At 46.8% G+C, this 11,483-nt stretch overlaps 1 protein-coding gene across 1 annotated transcript; it reads left to right on the forward strand.

The window, feature by feature from the left end:
• Positions 1–1,218: 1,218 nt before the first annotated feature.
• On the forward strand, positions 1,219–10,975 carry Avpr1b (arginine vasopressin receptor 1B). The gene is made up of 2 exons (XM_021175548.1): positions 1,219–2,149; positions 10,641–10,975. The coding sequence occupies exons 1-2, from the start codon at positions 1,219–1,221 to the stop codon at positions 10,973–10,975; spliced, it is 1,266 nt and encodes a 421-aa protein (XP_021031207.1).
• Positions 10,976–11,483: the final 508 nt, after the last annotated feature.

Consider the following 11,483-nt stretch of genomic DNA (forward strand, 5'->3'; position numbering starts at 1 on the left):
ATCATCTCCTGATACACCCCCCCCCCAGGTCGCCCGCCCAGTCACAAATGTCCTCACTTTTCTTCTGCCTCCAGAGCTCCAAGTGCCTATCCTAAGACAAATGGCTGTCTCATCTGGTTCTCCAGAGTAGGCATGCTTCTCAGCTAGTTGAGATCTTTCACACATGCCTAGGGCTCCCCGCAGCAGCACTGTTGTGTTTGGGAAGCGCTCTCTCTGTCTGTCTCTCTCTTTCTCTCTCTCTCTCTCTCTCTCTCTCTCTCTCTCTCTCTCTCTCTCTGTCTCTGTCTCTCTGTCTCTGTCTCTGTCTCTGTCTCTCTCTCTCTCTCTCTCTCTCTCTCTCTCTCTCTCTCTCTCTCTCACACACACACACACACACACACACACACACACACACACACACACACATGCATACTCACCTGTCTAGCGAGAGTTGAGGGATCAGGATGGCAGTGTAGGTGAGTTTGGTGCTCAGTGGATCCTGGCTGCCAGAAAGAGCTAGCTTCTTTCCCTGATCCTCCTCCTCTTCAGTCCCACCCAGCTCCTCAGCCCCTCCCCTCAGTACCCCCTGTCTGAAGAGTGCCACTGAGTCTCACTCCACCCTCCTCTGCAGGAGCCAACCGACAAGCGGCAGCCTCTGGACTAGGAATCCAAGAGCATAAAAACGCTCTGAGCTGCCGCTTCTGCTCATGCCTGTGTTCACCCTCCGGTGAGAGCAGAGGGAGCGCGGTGGCTTGGCAGGGGTTTCCAATTCCTGCAGGCACCGCCCATGGTCCTGGACCGCACCTTCAAGACAACTTAGAAACAGCTACTCTCTCCGATTCCAAAAGAAAGTTTGGACAAAGTAAATTTGGGGTGGATTTGGGAGATGGCAGCTGCTCCCTTTGCTTCCTCGGTGTCACCTCTCAGAAGCCCCCACTTCCAACCCCCTCCAACCTTCCCATATTAACACCCACCTCCCAGACCGCCTTTTCTTTCTTTGATTCCCCAGCCTCTGTGGGGTCAGGGATGTCGGTTCTGCTCCTTACTCCTTTCGTTCTCTCTGTCCCTGTCTGCTGAACTATCTCACCTGTTTTCAAGCCTTCACTCCATCGTCACCCCTCACCTCCCTTCTTTCCCTCCACCTCTAACCTTTCTCTCTCACTCTGTTTCATCTATCCAACTTCTTACTTGCCGTCCCTCCATCCACCTTCCCCTCCTTCTCTCCCTCAAAACCTAACCATGGATTCTGAGCCTTTTTGGACTGCTACTCCCTCCCCTGGGGGCACCCTGTTTGTCCCCAATGCTACCACACCCTGGCTGGGTAGGGATGAAGAGCTAGCCAAGGTAGAGATTGGTATCCTAGCTACTGTCCTGGTTCTGGCCACAGGAGGCAACCTGGCTGTACTACTGATTCTGGGCCGCCAGGGCCATAAGCGCTCCCGCATGCATCTGTTCGTGCTGCACTTGGCCCTGACGGACCTGGGCGTGGCGCTTTTCCAGGTACTGCCTCAGCTGCTCTGGGACATCACCTATCGCTTCCAGGGCTCTGACCTCCTCTGCCGGGCTGTCAAATATCTACAGGTGCTCAGCATGTTTGCTTCCACTTACATGCTGCTGGCCATGACGCTGGACCGGTACCTGGCTGTCTGTCACCCTCTTCGAAGCCTCCAGCAGCCCAGCCAGTCCACCTACCCTCTTATTGCTGCTCCCTGGCTGCTGGCTGCCATCCTCAGCCTCCCTCAAGTGTTCATTTTTTCGTTGCGAGAGGTGATCCAGGGCTCAGGGGTGCTGGACTGCTGGGCAGATTTCTACTTTTCCTGGGGCCCGCGGGCCTACATCACCTGGACCACCATGGCCATCTTTGTGCTGCCCGTGGTGGTGCTCACAGCTTGCTATGGCCTCATCTGCCATGAGATCTACAAGAACCTGAAAGTCAAGACACAGGCTGGCAGGGAGGAAAGAAGGGGCTGGCCCAAGTCCTCATCTTCTGCCGCTGCTGCAGCCACTAGGGGGCTGCCTTCCCGGGTCAGCAGCATCAGTACCATCTCCAGGGCAAAGATCCGAACCGTGAAGATGACCTTTGTCATTGTGCTGGCCTACATTGCTTGCTGGGCACCTTTCTTCAGTGTCCAGATGTGGTCTGTGTGGGACGAGAATGCCCCTAATGAAGGTGAGTATGTGGGGTGGGGTGTGAGGTGGTGGGGACAGAAAATAGGGTCAGGACAAGGATCACAATGTCTCCCAGGGCCAGGCAGGACACAAATGAACAGGGTAACTAAGTGAGTTGGTGCTTGCTTGTCTTAAAGCATCCTCTGCTGCTGTAAGAAATACCCACCTAACACTTGAAGCACAGAAGTTTATTTCTCACTTCCCTAGAATTGGGAAGTCTGGGAAGGTTCTTTTTTGAAAGTGGGGACTCTCTGAAGATTCCCAGGGTGGTAAAGGGCACCCCTGGGAGTGGCCAAATTGGTTTTTATAGTGGATATTCTCTTATGGTAACAAACATTTCTTTTTTCGTGCTAACTCATTAACCTATTAATTCTTAAGGCCCTAGGATCGAGTCAGTTTCCAAAGGTCTCATTGGAAAGTGCCATTGGCATAGGACTTTGAGGGATCTGTTTCTAAAACAAGAATTCTGGGGACAGACATTCAGACCCCACAGTCTTGCTCAATAAAGTCCTGCCCAGCCCACTGAGGCTATGTTGAGTGAATATCAATTATGTGGGATTTCTTGATTTTAAAAAAAATTAAGATTTATTTATTAGGTAAGTGATGTTCTGCCTGCCCAGCCAGCAGGGAGCACCAGATGTCATTTTTGATGGTTCTGAGCCACCATGTAGTTGCTGGGAATTGAACTCATGACCACTGGAAGAGCAGTCTTAACCTCTGAGCCATCTCTCTGAGCACAAGTTTCTTGATTTTTAAATTTTGGTTACTTATTTGACAATTTTAAAATACCATTTGCTGCTAGTAAAAAACAACACTTGTCCTGGCACAATGGATTAGCATGGCCCTGTGGGAAAGAGGGTTAGGTGTATTTGCTCAGCCAACTTCTAGCATGCTACATGAGCTGGAGGATCATAGACTAACAGATCCGAAAGGGGTTTCAAATAATCTAGTTCAGGGTGGCAATGCTGGGTATGGGGACTGTCTTCTCTCTGTGTGCCCTTCCCTTCTGTGTCTGGACATAGCTCTGTGGCTCTTTCTCAACAGCCACTTCTAATTAGTTAGGACTGGCATAGGACAGCATTTAGATCTCAAATTCAACTCCATCATTCTGTCATCGAAGAAAGGTTGGCACAGAAAGGGTCTGTGACTTGCCCAAGGCCACTCAGCCCCGGGGTGACATAGTAAGGAGTAGAGAGCCCAATCTTTCAGATTTTCCCAGTCTTTCTTTCTTTTCCTTTTCTTTCTATTTTATTTTATGAGTTCAGATATTTTGCCTGAATGTCTGTGGCCAATGTGTGTATGTGGTACCCACAGAAGCCAGAAAAGGGTATTGACTCACCTGGAACTGGGATTATAGATGGTCATGAGCTACCACATGGGTGGTGGGATTGGAACCTAGGTCCTCTGCAAGACTAGTCTCTTTCTTACAACCCCCACCTTGCCTACAACCCTGGTTCTTAACTTAGATCTACAAAGAGAGGCTTCCCCTTTATCTGAAAAACAAAGTAAGATACTTTCAAAAAAAAAAAGTTAGCTCTAACATGATACCAGAGAATGAAGTAGTCAGCAGGCTTGTGAGCTTTGGGTGCTGCAGCTCAGGCTGTCCTTGTAACCACTGTGTAGCCCAGACTGATGATGTCCAACTTTTGATGCTCCCACCTCTGCCTCCTGCCTGCTGGGAATGTAGATAGGTAACACCATGCTTGGTTCTGTCTTTTGGCATTAGTCTGAACACGAAGGTGTTTGCAAGTTTTTCTGTAAGCAATGAGCATATTCAATCAAAGTTACTATGAAGGATGCTAGCCAAGGCCAGAATGATGTAGCCAAGGAAGGGCTCCTTTGGTACCAAGCATGTGGATCTGCATGGTGTTATGGAGTGGCTTTCTCTACAGTGCCCCTGAGGAACTTGGAGCTCAGAGTGGCCTTAAAGCTGCTGGCCCAAGATGCCTCTGCTAGTAAGCAATAGAGCCAGTACTTGAAACAAGTGGTTTATGGGCCAACTTTATCTGTTACATGGCTTTTCTCCCAGCAATTTCAGGCTGGCCAATGACGCCAAGGATGAGGTAGTTTTTGCCCTTTATTGAAGGATGTGTGGGAAGATGAATTCTATTTTCTCCATTAGTTGGTGTAGTTTAGACCCGTTTGCCTGAAGCACCCACCTTTATTATTAGAGTGTCCCCAATACATTGTCTGCGTAGATAGTGATTTCCTGTGGCCGAGGGCCTCTCTGACCCAGCAGTGTAGAGACAAAACCCTGTCCTACAATGTGCTCTCAGAAAAATAAAAGCTCAAGGACAAAATAAAAGCTTTACAATTATTTGTTCAGTATACCCCATGCTCCCATGGCTTTTGGTTAGATCTGTCTCCTTGCCCCAGTTAGCTGAATTGGTGCCTGGACTGGGTGTGGTGAATATTCCCACAAGGGCTGAGAAGCAGAGCTTCCACGGAAGCCGCTTCCTCCTGGCACATCTTCAGCCCCTCCCTGTGCCTGGCTCAGATGGACCAAACCAAAACATGCTTCCTAAGGCACAGAATTTGTCCACCGAGGCCAAATGGCTTTGGCTTCTTCCCCTATGCCTTTTATTGAATGTTCTCACCCTATGCCCCCCCCTTTTGTCCCAGAGGTGGCCATATGCAGAACACATCCAAGGGAGTCACTCATGGTTGTCCTGAAACTCTTGCCTTGCACTGCTACTGGGTAAACACATGAGCTGGGCCTTTGATGTTAGCGGTGGTAGCTCTGACGGGGTCCAGTATCTCTGCTTTAGAGACAGAAGGTGTGGAGTGGCAGTTCTTGTTGACTGTACTAGAAGAGCTGGAAGAGCTGCTTGTGAGTTTCATACCAGATCTGCCATTGCTTTTAAGAACCTCTACTTCTGTGAAGAAGCTAGTGCACCAGCTGTGGCACTGTACAGATGTGTGCAGCAGGAGGCCGGGGTCATCTTAGCAGCTTGCCTGGATTGTGAGAAGTGTTTCCACTGAACTCTAGGAAGGAAACTGTATCTGAAAGGGATCTTATTAGACTTTTCCACCTGTACATTCTGCCTGCCTCGAATAGATTTTGTTTTGTTTCCTTTTTCTCTCATGAGAGAGTAGATTCCTAGTGACAATTTGAGAATGAGATTGGGATCCAAGCAGACTCTCTGAGCCTAGAACCTGCCCGCCATGTTGTACTTGGGGATGGTGACAGACTTGCAGGGCAGCCAAGTTTCAGTCATTACCAGCTCCCTAGCACAGGAACCTGCACAAGCCAGTGATCACATGTTCAGTGACCAAATGACAAAAGACTGAGACTTGAGAGAAGAAGGAGGAGGAGGTGCATAGGGCCCCAAGAAGCCATTATCCATAACTCAAATGAGGGCAAAGTAGAGGGCCCAGAACTTGTTTATTTGCCCTGGGTACGGTATAGACAGTGTCTTATCTTAAGTCTATGTCCATTAGGGACAAGGTCCTGCAACCATGTGTTGGAGCCCCATATGGAGTCACATAGGTAGATATTGGGGATTGAAAAAAATCTTGGTGAGAGCAAAGAATTTCTTAATGTGCAGTGATGAGGATTTATTCAAAATCAAATGTGTAATGAGTCTGAGGTGTTTCTGGGAATGTTCACCTGTGTTGCACCCTGCAGGTCCACTGAACCTTGGTTCTGAATGTATAACATGCACGCTCTGCACTGTGCATGCTGCAGTGCCATGTAATGCCAAAGAATGTTGCAGGAAACACCTCAGTGCAGACCCAAAACTGCTGCGTGTTACAAACGGCAATGTTTTTACTATGTGTACAAGCTGTTTGCTCTTGTAGAAATATAAAGTTTTAAAGTGAAAACAAAGTCCAGCCACCCTTTCACAGGGGTCACTTAAGACCATCAGAAAACACAGATATTTATGTTATGATTCATAGCAGTAGCAAGATTACAGTTATGAAGTAGCAACAAAAATAATTTTATGGTTGAGGATCACCACAACACGAGGGACTGTATTAAAGGGTCAAGGCATTAGGACGACTGAGAATCACTGAACGAGGTTAATGCTTGCAGGAGTAGGCAGATAAAGATGGCTGAAGTTATTCAGCCAAGAGCTGACTGTCTTTGGAGTGATACATTTTACTTCACCATTTCTGTGGATCAGGAATTCACAGACCATCTTGCTGGGTCCTTTGACTTAGAGTCTTTCACAGGCAAGCAGCCATGTTATTATCAGCCAGGTCATTGGAAGGCTCGGCTGGGTGAGGAGGGATCTGCTTCAAGTATGCTTGTGCGTGGGTTGGCTGGCAAGCCTCGTGCATAGGCTGACCACATGCATCGGTTCCTTGCTATGAAGCCCTCTCCACAGGCCTCTTTCTAGCATGACAGTTCTCCATAGTGAAGGAGTTATACAAGTTTCATCCCAAGGTCTGCTGAGCTATTGCTTTGGGCCTGAGGCAAAGGAGAATACGGTGAGCAGAACATACGGCAAGACTGCTCCATAGAAAGTAGAAAAAAAAAACCCCAAATCAGTCTTAATACTTTTTTAACGTCACTGCTCAGCATGCATTGAATTAGCATAGCCTTGGATTGCACTGAATTGGAATGTTTGAGCTTTAAAATTTTTAAGCTACTGACTTGAGTTGCATATTAAAAAATAACCGGAGGAGGAGGTTTAGTAGGTGAAGTGTTTGCATAAAAACATGAGACCTGGATTTGCGTCTCCAGCATCCATGGAAAAAACCTGGTAGGATGGGATGGTGGGATCCATGTGGGGACAGGAGGATGATGAATGATTGCTGTCTGACCAAGTCTAGCCAATCAGTGGGCTCCAGGGTCAATGAGATGTCCTGTGTCAAAAAAAAAAAAAAGTAATATGGACAGTGATGGAGGAAGATGCTTGACATGAACCTCTGGCCTCCACCTTGCATGTACAAGCATGTGCACCTGTACACACATCTGCACATGCATCTACACTACACATAAATGCATCAAAAACATTAGGAGAAAATGTCATTGAATGTATTTTGACCTGGGATTGGTATCAAATTTCTAATAATGTCTGACCTTACACAGTCTTCTGTTATTTTATATTACATATTCATACAAAGCGACATTCTCAGCATTGGCTATTAAACATTCAAAATACTAGTCAACTCTGAGAAACATTGACAATGCTCGGTGTTCTATATTTGGCTAAGATGTGCCCACATGAGAATAAGCAAACACATCCATACCATTGGCATGAAAACTTGTTTTAGTCTTTAATAAACATGTACCAAAAATTGTTTTAAAATAAATGTTGGGCTGGAGAGATGGCTCAGAGGTTAAGAGCACTGACTGCTCTTCCACAGGTCCTGAGTTCAAATCCCAGCAACCACATGGTGGCTCACAACCATCTGTAATGGAGTTTGATGTCCTCTTCTGGTGTGTCTGAAGACGGCACCAATGTACTCGCATAATAAATAAATCTTTAAAAAAAAAAAGTCTTGAACCACAGCAATCAGTAGCTACATCTTATGACAAAGAAACCCAGAAAATCTGCACTGTGATTTCAGTGACAGATACTTTTTTTTTTAAAGATTTATTTATTGATTATATGTAAGTACACTGTAGCTGTCCTCAGACACTCCAGAAGTGGGAGTCAGATCTCTTTACAGATGGTTGTGAGCCACCATGTGGTTGCTGGGATTTGAACTCTGGACCTTCGGAAGAGCAGTCGGGTGCTCTTACCCACTGAGCCATCTCACCAGCCCACAACAGATACTTTAAAGAGCAAAAGATGTGAGGGAATCAGACCCTCCCCACACTCCACCCCCCAAAAGTCCATAGCAGCAACAGAGAGAAGAAAGATGCTTGGAAGATCCCCTCTTCTTGGCAGCCATAAAGTGACATTTTAAAGAGACCCCTGCTGCTTCAGTGTCTTGGTGACCTGTGAGACCTTCTGTGAACGTCTCTCTTAAGAAACTCAGAGCAGGTGCTGTGGGTTTATATGCTGACCCTGGCCTGCAGAACACCACCAGATGGTGGTGAAACTGAATCAGCCACACAGTGTTCAGTGGAAACCTAGCCAAAGCTACAGTCTGCTGGGGAACTTACATATGGGCTCCAAGCAGAGCTTCAAGCATCAGGAACTATACCGTAGTATAGGACTAGTGTTTGCGAATGGACTCCTGAAGGACTTCCCCAGAAATGACCAGACTCTGAGATACAACCAGTGAAGGGCCACATATGGAGTAGACAGAAGTCTGTAAGCTGGTCATCCAACAATCTCCAAAGGTAAGAGCAGCATGCACAACACAAAACTGGACTCGGAAGTATCCTTGAAGAGTCCCCCAGCATCTATGACCTGACACAGCCTGGAAGGCAGGAACAGGCTTCTGGGAGACTCAAGAGGGAGCGAGCAAATGGGCCAGACTGCATTTGTACTCTGCGCCCTGATCCAGCTTGCTCCCCTTCACTTCTGCTTTTCTCTTAGTTGATACCCAGTGCCAGTTCCTTAGGCCAGCTGCACCCAGCTCTGTCTTGGTCTCTATCTGCTCCCACTCTCCTCACTGGCTGGTCTGGGTGACAGGCCTTCTGTGTCTCAGCTTTCTGAGCTGGGGTGATTTTAAACTCTCTGTATCTCCTCCCCTTTCTCTGCCCATTCTACCTTTAGCAAAGACTACCTCTGGCCACCTACACACTCACGCTTGTCCCTACTGTTCTTCCTCCAATTTACGTCTTCCTCCCTTACTCTTTCTTCATTGACCAACACTGTCTGACGAAGTGATTACGACACATATAGTGATTACTATGCTTCCTACCTATACTCACCTAACTAATAAATTCATGCTTACAGTACTGTCAGCTCACCTTTGTTGTCTAACATGACTGGTGCTTAGGAAGTGATTGTTTTTCATTGGACTACTACTTTGTTTTCATAGTGGGCCCTACTCCTTCATAGTGGCTGTTTCCGCAGCTACTATTCTGCTCTCAGGGGAGATCAATCATGATGCCCTGAACAGCAGTCTAATAAAGGAGAATGGCACCTCAACCCTATTATAATGTAACTTCACTCGAACACTTGAAATGTGTCTATTGAAATAATATGAGTGATTTAAAAAAAATCTAACCAGTGACCTAACCCCAAATGCACAAGTCCAAAATCATAAAGAAAAGGAAAAGCCAAAGAAAAACAACTCCTTCAAAAATTTCTAGTCCAACAGTAATGACCTCCAATGAGACTGAATTAGACAAAAATCCCATGCAAAGGATTTTAGAGAATGATTATAAGTATGTTCAAGGAAATCACAGAGGGCACAGAATCTCCCTCATGAGTTCCGACGGGATACAAAAAGCTGAAATAACCAAAACATTGAGGAAAAGCAAACTGAATGTTGGAAATTTAAAATTAGTAAGTCTAGAAAGCTCCATGGACGACCTCGCCAAAAGGATGGATCAGGGATTGAAGACAGAACAGAGAAACTGAGTCAGCCAGTGAAAAGTGAGATCTGAGGGATACCCTGAGAAGACATGATCCGCAAGTCATGGGAATAGAAGAAAGAGAAAAAAAAATCTCATGCTAAAGGCATAGAAAACATTTCCAATACGGTTTATAGCCTCAAAATTCATCTATTGAAGGCAATACACATCCAGACAAGGGATGGATTTAAAATTCCAAATGGATATGACCAGAAAAGAACTTGCTCAATCCAGTTATAGTTAAGGTACATTGGAAACAACAAGAGAGAAATACCAAGTCACCCTCAGAGGACCGGCTGACTCCTCAACAGGCTCTACAAGCAAGGAGGGCTTAGAGTGATGTGTATTTGCTCAGCCTACAGTCCGTCGTAACTGAAACAGAAAGAAAACTCTCCACAGTGAAAACACACTAAAGGAACCCAGGACCACCAGGCTCTACAGAAGACGCTGGAAGGAATTCTTCATATGCAAAGAGAAAGGCACACACATCCATGAGACCCTGGGAAAGGAAATTAACTTCTTTATGGTTTATTATCAGCAAATGTTCCATTTGTCTATCGATATAGACACCCTAGGAAACATTCATTTTCTTAGGTGAAGATGGGTCAGATAGAGAGAAAGTTTAGAAGGCCTGCTTTAAGTTTGAGGCTGGACTGGGTTACAGAGGGAGGCCATGTCAAAGGAAGAGGAGGGAGAGAAATCTCGTATTAGAGGATTCATGGTCCAGATTCATAGTCCAGAAATCATTTTCTTCTACTTGGACCAATCTTACACAGGGAGAGTTTACTTGAACCTGAACTTAAAGCAAATCATCCCTAAAGTTAAAAATCAACCAAAACTAAGGTAGTGAGACCTGGACTCGGGAGTTACAGGCAAAGTCTGAGCTATGCCTATCTAGGTATAGAATCCCAAGTAAATCTCTTTCCCCTTCTGGGAAATGTCTTCATCTCCTCAGTGGAGATTCAGCCTCTGTCCTAGAGCCTCCCCCACCCCCAGCCCCAACCCCACCCCCACTGATCCCTCTTGAGTTGTGATTCTAATGCCTTATGTGCTTCTGTCTTGGCAGATTCTACCAACGTGGCTTTCACCATCTCGATGCTTCTGGGCAACCTCAGCAGCTGCTGCAACCCCTGGATCTATATGGGCTTCAACAGCCACCTGTTGCCACGTTCCCTGAGTCGCCACACCTGCTGCAGGGGTTCCAAGCCCCGAGTGCACAGGCAGCTCTCCAACAGCAGTCTCACTAGCCGCCGCACAACACTGCTGACCCACACCTGTGGTCCATCTACTCTCCGTCTCAGCCTTAACCTCAGCCTCCATGCAAAGCCTAAGCCTGCAGGCTCACTGCAGGATTTGGAGCAGGTGGATGGAGAAGCCACTATGGAGACCAGCGTCTTTTAGAGAAGATTTCCTGCATTCTGGTTCTGTGCATCTCAGGCACTGGGAATACGGACTAGGTGGCTCAGGGATGGTAGAAAGTAGAGCTTAGTTTGAGGCAGGGTGAAGAGGCCAGAGTAGCTGCTACTACTCTGTCAAGGCAGGGCTTAGTGTGGGTATGGGCCATTCTCTCTTATTCTTAGATAGCTGGAAATCAGGAAACTCAACCCCCCTGTTCCTGGCACACTGACAAAGCACCCATAAGCATACCCAACTGGTAGATATAGTGTTCTAGATCTAGGACAGCTTAGATGGTACTGTCAATGCAGAGACTCATCTCATTACTTGACTAACTGTCCCTATTCTCACCTGACTGGTGCATCGCAGTGGAACAAGGAGAGGAGAGAATAGATTATTAGAAAGGAGGATGGGTAAATGGGACTTCCGGCCAGGCTCACCTGCCTACAGAAATGAAGTAGTATGATGGTGATGTGGGACCTGATACCTAGTAGGGATGTAGTAAATGCTGGCT

This window comes from Mus caroli, unplaced genomic scaffold (assembly GCF_978045245.1).
Source record: "Mus caroli unplaced genomic scaffold, Mus_caroli_1 scaffold_1, whole genome shotgun sequence".
NCBI classification, from domain to species: domain Eukaryota; kingdom Metazoa; phylum Chordata; class Mammalia; order Rodentia; family Muridae; genus Mus; species Mus caroli.

Excerpts from the sequence above, each read along its gene's own strand:
- Avpr1b (XM_021175548.1), top strand. The coding sequence starts at position 1,219 with ATGGATTCTGAGCCTTTTTGGACTGCTACTCCCTCCCCTGGGGGCACC. Across the intron at positions 2,150-10,640 it reads CGAGAATGCCCCTAATGAAG|ATTCTACCAACGTGGCTTTC; the intron begins GTGAGTATGTGG and ends CTGTCTTGGCAG.